The sequence below is a fragment of the Heliangelus exortis genome, chromosome 8, assembly GCF_036169615.1.
Source record: "Heliangelus exortis chromosome 8, bHelExo1.hap1, whole genome shotgun sequence".
NCBI classification, from domain to species: domain Eukaryota; kingdom Metazoa; phylum Chordata; class Aves; order Apodiformes; family Trochilidae; genus Heliangelus; species Heliangelus exortis.
This window is the reverse complement of record NC_092429.1, coordinates 4,189,469-4,201,753: the sequence shown is the minus strand read 5'-3', so window position 1 is coordinate 4,201,753 and position 12,285 is coordinate 4,189,469. Positions and strand designations below refer to the sequence as shown.

Genomic DNA, 12,285 nt, shown 5'->3' with positions numbered 1-12,285 from the left:
CTGCTGTTCAAATAGAGAGAAACTAGAAGATAACACAAGTTCTTCAGGAACTATTATTCTATATATATTGATTCTTTCCTGAGAAGAAGCAAAGGGACAGAATGCCAGCCTTAGCTTTGGCAGACCTTCTATCCCAGTTAAAAACAGTAAATATCTTAACTGCAAGAGGAGACAACACCCATCACCCCTTAAGGATGCTTCAGTTCACACAACCATGGAGTCCCTTTGGTTGAACACAGTATTTAAACTACAATTCATGAGCTCTCTAATTTATGATAGCTTATTGGATAACTCTTGTTAATTATAGCTACACAATGTCAAAATTAATGATTTTCCCACCCTCTTTCAGCTTGAGAATGAATTCATACCTGATCTCAAAACTCTAAAGAGATGCAATTAATATTGTCAGTAACCACTTCACAAAAGAGATTTGTTAAAGGCAGACACGTGGACTCAATTAATGTATCAATTAATGTTGCTGTTACATGATCTATAAATTATTGAACAACTCGTAACTACTGCAAGGAAACAAAAGCAAATCCACTCCCTATCAATGAAATCAGTTCCTGACTCTGCCCCCCCCTTCATTACTCCAGATCAAATTTGAATTTTGCTGATTTCCATGAATCTTAGCTGTGTAATCAGAAAAATAAATGAACATAAACCAATCTGGTAACACAAAATGCCTCATTACAGTGATGGTGCTTTAGCTGTTGCTAGCTGATTGTAATACAAAAAACAGTTCAATAATAATAATAAAAATAAAATCAATTGTCATTGTTCATAACACTTACTAATTCAAACTGAAATTCCAATCTGGAAATCAACTTGAAAAAACACAGATTTCTAGGTATCAGCAAAATTTTAACTTTCTCATCAACCAGCAGCCTCCAGCCTGCTCTCAAATTTACCAAGAATTAGCCCAAAAATCAGATTCAAATGAAGTCTAAGAAACTGGGAAGAGGACTTGGGGAGCACTCAGCACCCATGCTGCAAACTCAACCTGACAAACACAACCTTTTTTCAAGGCTGCTTATCCCCAAAGGCTTGGAAACTAACTAGGTACCTCCTGTTTGATCTTAGGCTGACTGGAGTTTTGCTTCTGGGGCTGCAAAGGTTTTCCTTTAGATAGTCAGATAGACTACATCCACTCATTAGAGTTTAAAAGGCCCAGGAAATAGATATTACTCTGCCAGAGGCCCAACCTGAGACATGGGAATAGTCCCAGGGCCACTGCTTTCCTTTTAATTAGCAGTCAGAGAGTTAAAATGGGACACTTAAGCTTTTTGCCATCCTAATCCCAAAAGGAACAAAATTCTTTTACCACCAGGAAAGCCCTGCCAAGCAACACCCTCTGTTTTGCTGGTGCAAGCAGGGTGATTCCTTACCTGGCATTAAACACCTCCCTGACTGGAGTCTGATCTTGCTCCCCACTCCTCAATCACAGCTTCAGAACCTGTGGGTTCATTCAGCCAAAATTAAAAGCCCCAACCCATGGCTCTGAGAAGCTCTGGAAGAGACACAGCACATCACCCCCCCTTCTAAATTCCAAGTTTCTCCTGGCTTGTTGTGACAATCCCTGCCTTGGCCACCTGCCTGCTGGGAAATCTATTTCCAAATGCCATGTGTTTCCCATCTCTTGCAGTGGAAACCTAATAAATAAGGGAATTTCACCCCTGGGGATCCTTAGCATCAAAGATTGTTGTGCTCACCATGCCTGAGATCCTCTTAGGATCTTGCTCTCACTTTTGGAAGTCCCTATAATTTTGAAAATTGACTCAAAAGTTTTACTACAGACTCCATAGAGAGGACACAATGAGCAATGATTTTGCAAAAAATTAAGCTTCAAGCATAGCACGTAGAGAAATTAAGTGCAAGCAGAGGAAACCAAATCCCTAGAAAAATGTTGTGGCTTCCCCCAAGGAGATGCAGATTTGCATTCAAATTCTCATTCCCCACCTTGAATGGTAAAAAATGTAATGTTATTCACCTTCTAAGGAACCAGATGAAACAAACAAATGGCATCAAATCAGCCTTTAGGAGCATTATTTGAAATGTTAATTCTGCTTCTTATAGAACATGATTTTTGGCAAACTCAGCAACAACAAAGCCCTCAATGTTTTATCATGATTTATATCCACATACCTTACAAATATTAGGAATTAAGCTTTGTATTATTTCAGTGCTTACCCTTAGACACACATTGAGAGATTTAAAGATTTAGCTGACAACTGCACAGACCTATGCTCAGCTCAAGAAACGTGTCCCATGCTCTAACTCCATACTAATCCTTATTCCCCATCAGACATCCCAGATCTTCCCCATGGGATAAAATGGTGGGACAGTCATTCCATTAAAAAGCTGTTATCAAACTTATTGCTCTCAGTGCAGTTCTGTGAACTGATACCAGGAGAAAACACACCCAGAGAGGCCCCTTCCCTTCTCAGGATGGAATGGAAATGGTTGCATGGTTCTTGTGGAAGACAAAATCTGGATCTGGAAATCTACTAGAGCTGAAATTTCTGTTTATGAAGCAAAGACTCATTTATTGGGAATACTAAGTTTGGATGCAAATTCACTGCTTAGCAACAACATTCAAAACTTCATATTAGCACTGCTCACATTTAATGAACTTTGGAAAAAAGAAGAAGAAAAATTCCCTGTTTTTCACGTGTCCATCACTCACACTTTACAGGAAAGGGCTCATTTGTTGGAATACACACAAACACATACAACTAAGGACAAGTAAAAGAGCACATTAAATCACTTCTAACTTTCATTACATAGGATCTGAATGGCAAACAGGGTCTGAGCTGCACACCTGGTCTGTATAAAGCAGCCACTGTCCCACTGCGGATGGCTGGATGTGATGGGATGCACTCTGACTTGCACATAAAATAAAATACAGAAGCAGATGAATTCTGGAGATGTGCTCCTGCTGTTCCCTGTCCCTTCCAGCTCCTCAGATACTCTGGGACATGCTGCAGGGAGCTCTGAGTGCTGCCAGAGAAGATATTTTATATTTCTCAGCAGCAATTCTCAGAATTTCCATTGGGGGGATAGAATCAGATTTCGTGCAGGGAAGTATTGAGTTACTATGATTTGTGAGAAGGTTTTTAGAAGTAGGATGCTGAATATTTTATTAACATAAACATCAAGTTCCTAAAACAGTTGTTTGCTGTTATCAAAAGTCTCACCCTCCAGCAGAAGCAACAGCATTGGAGACACACATCAAACAGCTCTTGCCCCTATTGCAAAGAACTGACATTTAAAAATTTCCTGCCTGCCCAGAAATATTGAATGATCATACAATCAAACTATCTTTACTTTCTTTACTTGCCTCAAACATTTCTCTAACAGCACAGTCTCATTTACATCAAAGTTGCCCTATTTTGCTTTTCCAAACTACAGCTGTTTTATCTTAAATAGATTTTTTTCCCCCCATGTGAGTTTAGATTTAGATTAGCCATAAGGATTCTGAACCATCTTTCCAAAAATGCTTGAAAATTTTACTTTCTGTGTCTTTTTTTTGAAAATGCTAATACAAAGACATCTGATAAAAAAACCAATTGCAAATACCACGTCTTAACTACCAGTTTGGTAGAATAGCTACAGAAGAAGCTGCCCAAAAATTGAACAAGTTATTTATCAGATATCTGAGTTAAATTTTCAACACAAATGTATATAATCAAAGATGAGAATATTTTTTGTCTTAAAGAAAAAAAGTAAATGGTTAAATTATACACCCACAAAAAGAAACAATGCCAAAGCTCACAAGAAAATTTATATCCTGCTGCTTCAGTTATTAAAACTGTTACGTATTCATTTTTCTTTTTGTTTTAGCTTATTTGAGCAATTAATATTAAATTCAATCTCTATTTCATTACCTGCATAGGTTTTTTAAGAAAAAAAATCAAAGACAGCTATTCAGAGCAACATGAATCACCACTAGAATTCAAGGTCTTGGCCTCCAGGTTCATCAGTACTTAAAAACATAAGCAATAAAAATAGTAGTAAAAATCTAGGGACAAAAATCCTTACTAGAAGTCCTCCAGTACTCTTATTCCTAACCACCAATCCAAACAGACCCATTTCTGATGCTTATCAGTACAAAGAGCTGCCCAACATTTGGATGCAAAACTGTAAACACAAATATGAACTTATGTAACCATGAATTTATTAACAGCTTCTCCTTCCTTTTGCATTTTCCTCCTCTTTATTTCTATTTCCTTTATTTGATCACAATTAATCTCTCTGCAGATTGCTACTGAGCTCTCTGTAACTTCACAGTGTCAGTAAGATTCAACCTCCAGTAACAGAAAGTGCAGTTAAACTCTGGTTAGTTCAAGACAAAGTCAAAAATTAAAAAAAAAAAAAATAGAAGAAAAATAGATTATCAACAGAGGAAATAAAAGTTATCTACTGCTAAGAGTAATTTTTGAAATTCTATTTCCATTTGTGAAACAACTGCAATACCTAGAGAGTGCAAAAATTAATGAACTGTAATACAGAAGATCTTTCTTGCATTTTAAATATATCTCAATAGATTCTTAATGTCAGAGAACCAAACCCCAGGTTCCCACACCAGACTTCCATGGGGCTTAACAAATTCTCCTTTCACAGAGCACACAGATAACAGGAGAACCACAGATGCATGAAAGGTGGTTGATGTAGGAGCTGAATAAAGGACAAAATACATAAGAGTAAAGAGAAATGAGTCACTACCTTTCTTTTTGGAGTCTTTCTTTGTGCTGGTTTTAACAGCCACTTGAAGTTCTGTCTCAGTTGACATCCTATATCCTTAGTCCTCTTCACACAGATCCAGGATCTGGGTCAGGCTCATTTAGAATGTCTCTTCAAGAGAATAATTTAGCCTTTCAGATACTATAGCCCAAACAGTTCATCTCATTGACTCCTTTCCAGTGCTGTTAAAAGAAGGAAACAAAAAGTAATGGTCATTTTCTGAGTTTAAAACATCAATTAAAAAAAAGAAAAACAAACAAACAAAAGCAAAGAAAGCCACTGCAAGTTTGCTGAGGAAGAAACCTGTGAAGTTCTCAGTCCACATAGTCAACTGTCAGCAATTTTAGATCTTTAAACACTGTAATCTAGTTCTGTTTAAGATGTTCTGACCTATCTGAGATATCAGAGACATCAGACAGGATGTACAGAAGAACCAGCAGCTGGAAGACAAAGACTACAATGTGGGAAGTAGCTGGAAATGTCACCAAGAGCAAAAAAAAATCGTATTGCTAGACACGAATTTCAGATTTTGGCTCCTCAAAGGCTCTTTCAAAGCTTTCATTATTCTCCTACTGAAACAGAGAAAAAAGGAGAAGGTATTCATTGCTCATTATACTGAGGTTATACTTCACCACTCTTCTTGCTTATGATAATGTTTCCAGCACAAAGGAATCTGCCTCCATGTAAACAAAGCTGTAATTCTTAACACCCATCCAGCAGCTCCTGCTTACAGAGAACTCTGAAAATACATTTAATTAAATCTTACACCATCCTAGCCCATTTGTATTTTGTGGAAACTGTACATGAGGCAAAAAGTTAATGGCCAGGGAGAGAGCTGCAGTTTGCCATAATGTGGATTTGTTGGGGGGATCCAGAAATGCACCAGAAAAATGCTCCCCAAGAGCAGAAACCCAGTGGAGAAGCAGAAGGGGGGAAGCTGGAAGGGCTGGGGAGGTAGAGGCTGTGGAGCCATAGAATAAATAACCAAGCAAAGAAGAAACCATCACTCCAATTCTTCCTGCTGGCCCTTCTTGCTTTGAAGGATGAGCCACCTACTTCAGGCAGTCTGAGGAAGGGAGAGGACCACACTGTCCTGATGCCATTTGTCATGATGTTCCCTCCTCACTAACCACATCTTCTTTTTCTCTTTCTTTTTGTGAAGACGTGCTCATTATTAGCACAATTACACTCAGGTCCATCTGCCCAGTCTGAACAGCTGCCCAGTTATTAAACAAGCATTTAATAAAGAAATTAACCCAGCATATCAGATGGTTAGCTGGCCAGAGATTAACAGTTACATTTATTTACTAATGTTCTTTCTCTGTAATTTAAAAAAGCAATACACTATGACTACTGAAATAATTATGACAGTTTAAATCACTTTTCACAGTAAAAGGCTGAGAATCCTCTAGTACTTTCAAATCCAGGCTCTTTTAACAATTTTTAAATGCTTCAGTAACATTACACTGCCATGCACTGTCTGAAGTGATTTAATATTGCTGAAGTGTGTCAGGGGCTTTCTTTAATAAGCTCTTCAAGTCTGTGTGTGTATTAGAGGATATTCAAAGATAGCTTTTCAAAATCTGCTGAACTGATTCTGAAATACAAAATTCCCTGTTCTTCCTCTCTGAAGTCTCAGTGAGTGCTGCACGGCAAGGAGGGGGAAGAATGAAGCAACTTCAGAATCCAAGTTGCTTGCTGAATACACCTTCTTGGAACACCTGAGTCAGATCAGAGCATTTTGATTTAACACTGAGTTAGGAAAACAGTAGGAAAGGACAAAGCAAATGAAGGGTGATCAAAGAGAGAAAAGGAACAAGAAGCTAACAGCCCCCAGCCTGACAGTCGCTCAGGATCCAAAGGCCCAATTCCACGGACAGGGAGATGTTTCTACCCCAAAGATGGGACACCAGGTGCTGGGGCTGCTGGCCCCCAGTACAGACCAGTGCATTCCCTCTGCTGTAGGGGAACCACCTCACCCCTGAGCATCAGTGGAGCTGCTCCTCACTTATGCTTCACATCCCCCCAGCAGAGAGGGAGGGAGGGAAGCGCTGCAGAGAACAGATGTCCCCCAACTCCTTCCCCTCCCCCTCCACACAACCCAATTCCATAATATCTTGTTTTACAGCACAGTGGGGATGCATCAGTCTTTACAGCTCAGTGGAACTTATTGAAAGCATCTCACAAGTCACAGCTGGACTGACAGTTTATTTTTCTGGAATTTGGATTTTGATTTACCTAAAGGTTAACTGCCTCACTTCACAGGAAGCCCGACCACGAAACACTCAACAAAAGGGAAACCCTTAGAACAGGTCCATGTATTAAAAATAAAAAATATAAGTTTAAAAAGAAATAAAATATTCCCCCAGGGTAAAGAGTCAAGCAAGTTTTACTTTCTTAGAAGACTGTGGGTACAAAGCACCAAGAATGTCATCTCCTGTTGTTAGCTACTTTCAACAGGACAGCTGAAATAACAGCATCTGAATGGCACTGAATATTTAAAAATAACAACATATGACTGCTATCTCACTTGAAAGTCTCCTGAAAAGCTATATCCCCTGGAGGCTACCCCACGGAGTAATATATTTTAAAATAAATGCATGTCTATTTTTGGACAGGTTCACGTATTGATTTACTTTAAAACCTAATCAGGTCAGACTCCCACAGGCTCATAGATCCTTGAATGAAGGAAGAGGTGTCTTTGTAAAGGAGAACATAAACATCTGTCAGGTGCAAGCTATAGCTCAAACTGAAGCTGCTAGAGACAATTCCTCCAAAAGTACAGGTCTTTATGTAAGCTACATTAGTAAACTTCCATACAGTGTCCATATTTCAGCCGTTTATTACCCAGATGAGGATGGCAGTCAATCTGCTCTTCACTGCAACAGCTTTTATTGTCTCCTCTAATCTAGGTCACTGTTGTTAAATACTCTGCTCTTCCAACTGTGGGAAGTACAGCAGCATGTGTTTTATCAATGGGATGCTATTGCCTTTGATCACTTCTGCCATATCTCTCTCCCTGCTCACAAGGCAAAATTTTGTTGGCTGCATTGAAGAATAAAATACATTTTAAAAAGCCATCATCTTACATGTCTCCACTCTAATGATCTTCCTGGGTGCCTTGTGACTCTTCCAGCTATTACAGTGTTATGTGCATGCCTCAGCTTTTCCTAAAGAGGATTCAGAGCTCTTCATTTGAACAAAATACTGTTTTCTGGTCCCTTATTAAGTGCCTACAGCAGGAACACAATCAGCGCATTCTGGAATTAACTGGTTTTTAATTCCAAGAGAAGTCTTAAGCCTGCATTCTGTGTTACTCTTACACCAGCATAAAACCCAAAGCCTTAGTGAATAAGTATTTTTTTTTTTGTAAATACACTTTGCAGTCAGGATTACCAGTTTGGAGCTTTGATGCACAGGGAAATTAGCCATACACTCCCCCAGCCTCTCCCAGGCATTTGTAAAACAATTTATCACAAATAATTTGTCTTCCCAACCGTGCTTCAGGAGGCTCTTGAAAGGGTTAACAGTTGCCTTCCCGTGGTTCAAGTTATGAAGGAGGTCAGCCAGATGATCACAATACTTACTCTGGCTTTAAAATAGACAAATTTATTAATTTTCTTTAGGGCTTCAGAACTTAAGAAGTTCCCCCCACCCCAAAACCAGCTTCCCTTGGCTTACGTAAATGAAAAGTAGTCTTAAAAAAAAAAAAAAAAAAAAAAAAAAAAAAGAAGCAATCTACAGAGGACCTGTAACTAAGCCCTGGCACTCCCTAGGTATTTAAGTCCTCCACAGCCCCAAAATGGGATTTGACAAGAGGATGGGATCTCCCACACCTTTGGTTTGCTAAAACAAAACCCAAGCTGCCAGTGTTAGCTCTTCTCTCTCTGAAGTCCTCCAATTCATTTCCTTTCCTCCAAAGCACCCAATGTAACCAAAGCACCCATCTGTAAGGGCAGGCTGACTTATGCAAGTGTTAAACACAGGCCAAACAGACTAAAAGGGCAAAATAAAATGATTCTTAAAGTGCTGTGATGCCAGCAAACTGCAAACAGTTCAAGCACAACAGACTGCTATCCAGGGATAAAGATGTTACTCATCAACTCATCTGATCATGAAGCCTAACACAGAGAACTTCAGTGGGACCACACAGGAACAGATGGGGAAAAAACTCATCCTGGCCACCCCTGCCCTTTAGGCCCTCCTGAGAGAGGAGACCATGAAATCCTTTGGAGCTGCTCACACTATTTTCTACTCATCAGCTCATTTCCCTAATGGTCAGGCCCCACAAACATCCCAGGGGAAGCTTCTTGGTATCAGAGTATGAATCTTTAACAGAAGGCACTGAACTAATTCCAAACTGAAACCCAAGGGACTGATCCAAAACCCACTGAAATATTTCAGTTAATAAGGCCTATTAGCAACAAGCAGAAAATGAGGAAGATTTAGAGGCAGTTTAATATATTGACACAGAGGAGAAAAGGAGAAGGAAAAGAAAAGCAGACAGGGAAAGTTGTCTCTGCAATTTTTTCCTGCAATTGCTTTGCTGGTATAGGCTGGAAAGGTGAAAGGAAGCTCCCTGCACACAAACTGAGATCCCACCCAAACTCATTCCCCCAGCAGATGTGGGAAAATCCCATGCCTGGTTTTCCTCCAGGAATCCCTGCCCACACTCCTCTGAAAGCCAGGACCCCACTTCTCCCACTGCCTCCCCAAGCCTCATGGCTTGTAAAGACTCCAAACCATCTCTGTATTTCAGACTTTGTTTTCCTTGCTCTAAAAATGAGCAAGTGCTCCCCTCTACCTCTGATTTTCTGTGTATTAATATAAAGGGAGGAGATTTATGTGCTTTATTCTGCTGTCTGTACCACACCTGCAGTGAGAAACCAGAAGGATCCTTCCCAATTCATCCTTGGTAATTCTTTTGATGTCAGAAAACTATTTAGTACTCAAACCATAACATTTAATTTTCCACTGTACATAGCTGCTGTTTGTTTAGTTGTATTTATAAAATATATCTCCTATCTCCCCAAAACAAGAAGCTCTTTTTTTAAAAAAAAAAAAAAAAAGAACATGTAACTAAGGCAAATAACACATTCTATTAAATTTATTGTGGTTTACAATATGCTTCATTACTCTATCTCTGGGGCATCTTTCAGGCATGCTACCCAGTTCCTCAGCTGGTGTAAATAGCACCATTGAAGCTAATTTACCACTAGAAGAGCATCTTGCCAAAAAATTGACCTATAAAATATTTCCAAAGTAAGATGTTTATTACTGTGCCAATGACAGCAGGAATAATTACTAAAATTCCTCCTGGAAATCCCTCCATGTAGTAGAAAATACTACACTCCACCTCTCCAATTATTCCCAAGAATTACTGTGAATTTTCTACTCTACAGAAAATGCTGACTGGATTAAAAAGATGCTTTTCATAGGAATGAATTGATTTGATCAACATTTTTAATGGGAAATTACTAACATTTCATTTTAATATTACAGTTTCTATTTTATATTATAGGGGAGAGCATTCTGGAGACAAAGGCAAACCAGAACATATCGACCTCACTGTGACAGAATTTTTGAAATATACTTTCAAAGTCTGTCATTTTACATTCAGGAAAAGCTACATGATGTCAGTTCATAATTTCTCAGAGGAAGGATATTCAAATACTTTTAAGAAAAACTGACTTGAGCCAGTGAAGGCTAGTAGGAAAATATTTGTAGTTTTTTCCTTTAATGCTTTCAACATGAAATTTACCCTCTTAAAAGATTTTCTGTGATCTTTTTTTTTCTTAATAAAGAAAACAATAAACACAACAAACTGAGAACCCAAGCTTGCTGCTCTCCCCTGTTCTGCTGGGTAATTCCAGGGCTGTTGTGGTGCCTCTAGCAGGTCTCAATCTGATTTCCAATAATCAGGTATCACCTTCAGCTCCCTAAAATAACATTTACCATCCCTTCCATGGGTCCTGTTAACACCTTGCCTCTTCTCTGAGCTAGGGATACACCTGGGAACATCACCAGGCAGTCTGAGCAGCATTCAGAGGAGGCTTGAAAGGCTGGAAGGGACAGAATCAACCCCCCAGTCTATTGCCACAGAAAATGAAAGGCTAGAAATCCACCTGGAAGTTACAATTACAAAAACCAGACAAGGAAGCACTGGATGCCTTTAATTCCATGCAGGTCTGCTGTACAAATGCATTTGCAGCCTTGAAGGAAACAAGTCTTGGTTTTGCTTCCCCTTTGCCTGTGCAGCAGAAAATGCAACTCCAGCTCGGAGAGCTGGAAACCAGTAACAACCCCTCTGAGAGTTGGGAGTGTAAATACAACACACATCATTCCTTCAAGCATATTTTTCTGCTCCAGGATGCAAAACTCCCCTCAAAGTGCTGTTTGTAAAATTTTGCAGGTTATTAGCATGAAAAAAAAAAAAAAAAAAAAAAAAAAAAGAGCAGTGCCACTGAACAGAACCAGCTTAAAAACTTGAAATCATTCCTTTGATAAAGAGGCTGTGATGTTACCAGCCAGCATGGAAAGTCCTGAAGATTAGACTGGAGATTCCCTGGGCTCCCAGTGAACCTGAATCACCTAAATCCTTCTCCTGCAGGAACTGTGTCACCCCAAGGCTTTCCTATACCTCGATTACTACTTTGCTGACCTTGAAGTGGAGAAGAAAAAAAAACTTATGATAACGCTGTGTAAGAACAAACAAGAACCAAACCTCACAACCCACACTTGCCCAGGCACTGTCTGACTGTGGTCTGAGTTCCCTCTGCAGAAAACTGCCTCACCTCCACATTAAAGTCAATAAAGTCACAGGGGCACAAAATCAATAGCCTTGCATTTGACTTATGCTGGCGTAATTCCATTGATTTTAATGGAGTTGGAGTTACACCAATTTTATGCTGGTGTCTCTGCATTAGTGTCAGGGAAGCTATGGCAGCGTGACTGATGTAAACAGCACCAGAGCAACCAACCCCTCCATGTCTAAAATTCAATGCCATTAACTTGAAAGCAAGAAGAAAATGCAAATCTATACGTTACCAAAGCTGGGCCTTTGGAATTTAGTTTTTGCAAAGCAGGAGAAGAGCTCTTTTGCAATCCTCTCGACACCAAAGAAACCGAGTGAAGACTAAGAAGGGAAAAAGGACAAAGTACACAGTTGGGATCACAGGATTCTGTAATTAGAGCTGTTAAATGATTACTAAAGAGCAGTGGTGCAATCATCACAGCGAAGGAAAGGGAGAAGCATGAAGTCAGGAACATCACCAGGGAGAAGGTAAAAGCAATGACAGAGACACCACGTTTTATATTTAAAATGCAAATTCCTCACAATCAGAATCCGTGCCTTCTAATTGGAAGAAAAGGTTATGGAATTAAATGTCTCCCATCCTGGACAGCTCAGCATGTTTTAAAGTGGCAAGGAAAGTTGAAGGCACAACTTATTCATCTCCTGTCCTTTACAGGAATATCTTAATTCTGCTCTTTTTAATTTCAAGATGACTTCCTTAAGCCTGCAAGTGAGACTGACCTGGGACT

At 39.4% G+C, this 12,285-nt stretch overlaps 1 protein-coding gene across 15 annotated transcripts in view; it reads right to left on the bottom strand.

The window, feature by feature from the left end:
• DAB1 (DAB adaptor protein 1) overlaps positions 1-12,285 on the bottom strand; it is a 425,811-nt gene that overhangs the window by 98,389 nt on the left and 315,137 nt on the right. For 9 of the 15 annotated variants that reach the window (XM_071750034.1, XM_071750035.1, XM_071750030.1 and 6 more), the window contains exons 1-2: positions 11,791-11,877; positions 4,726-4,925 (exon numbers count right to left, since the gene is read on the bottom strand). In XM_071750034.1, coding sequence (XP_071606135.1) covers positions 4,726-4,792 — 67 coding nt within the window. In that variant the 5' untranslated portion in view covers positions 4,793-4,925; positions 11,791-11,877. Of the gene's footprint in view, positions 1-4,725; positions 4,926-11,790; positions 11,881-12,285 lie in introns of those variants that run through there. The other 6 variants (XM_071750042.1, XM_071750032.1, XM_071750039.1 and 3 more) reach the window with 2 other exon arrangements.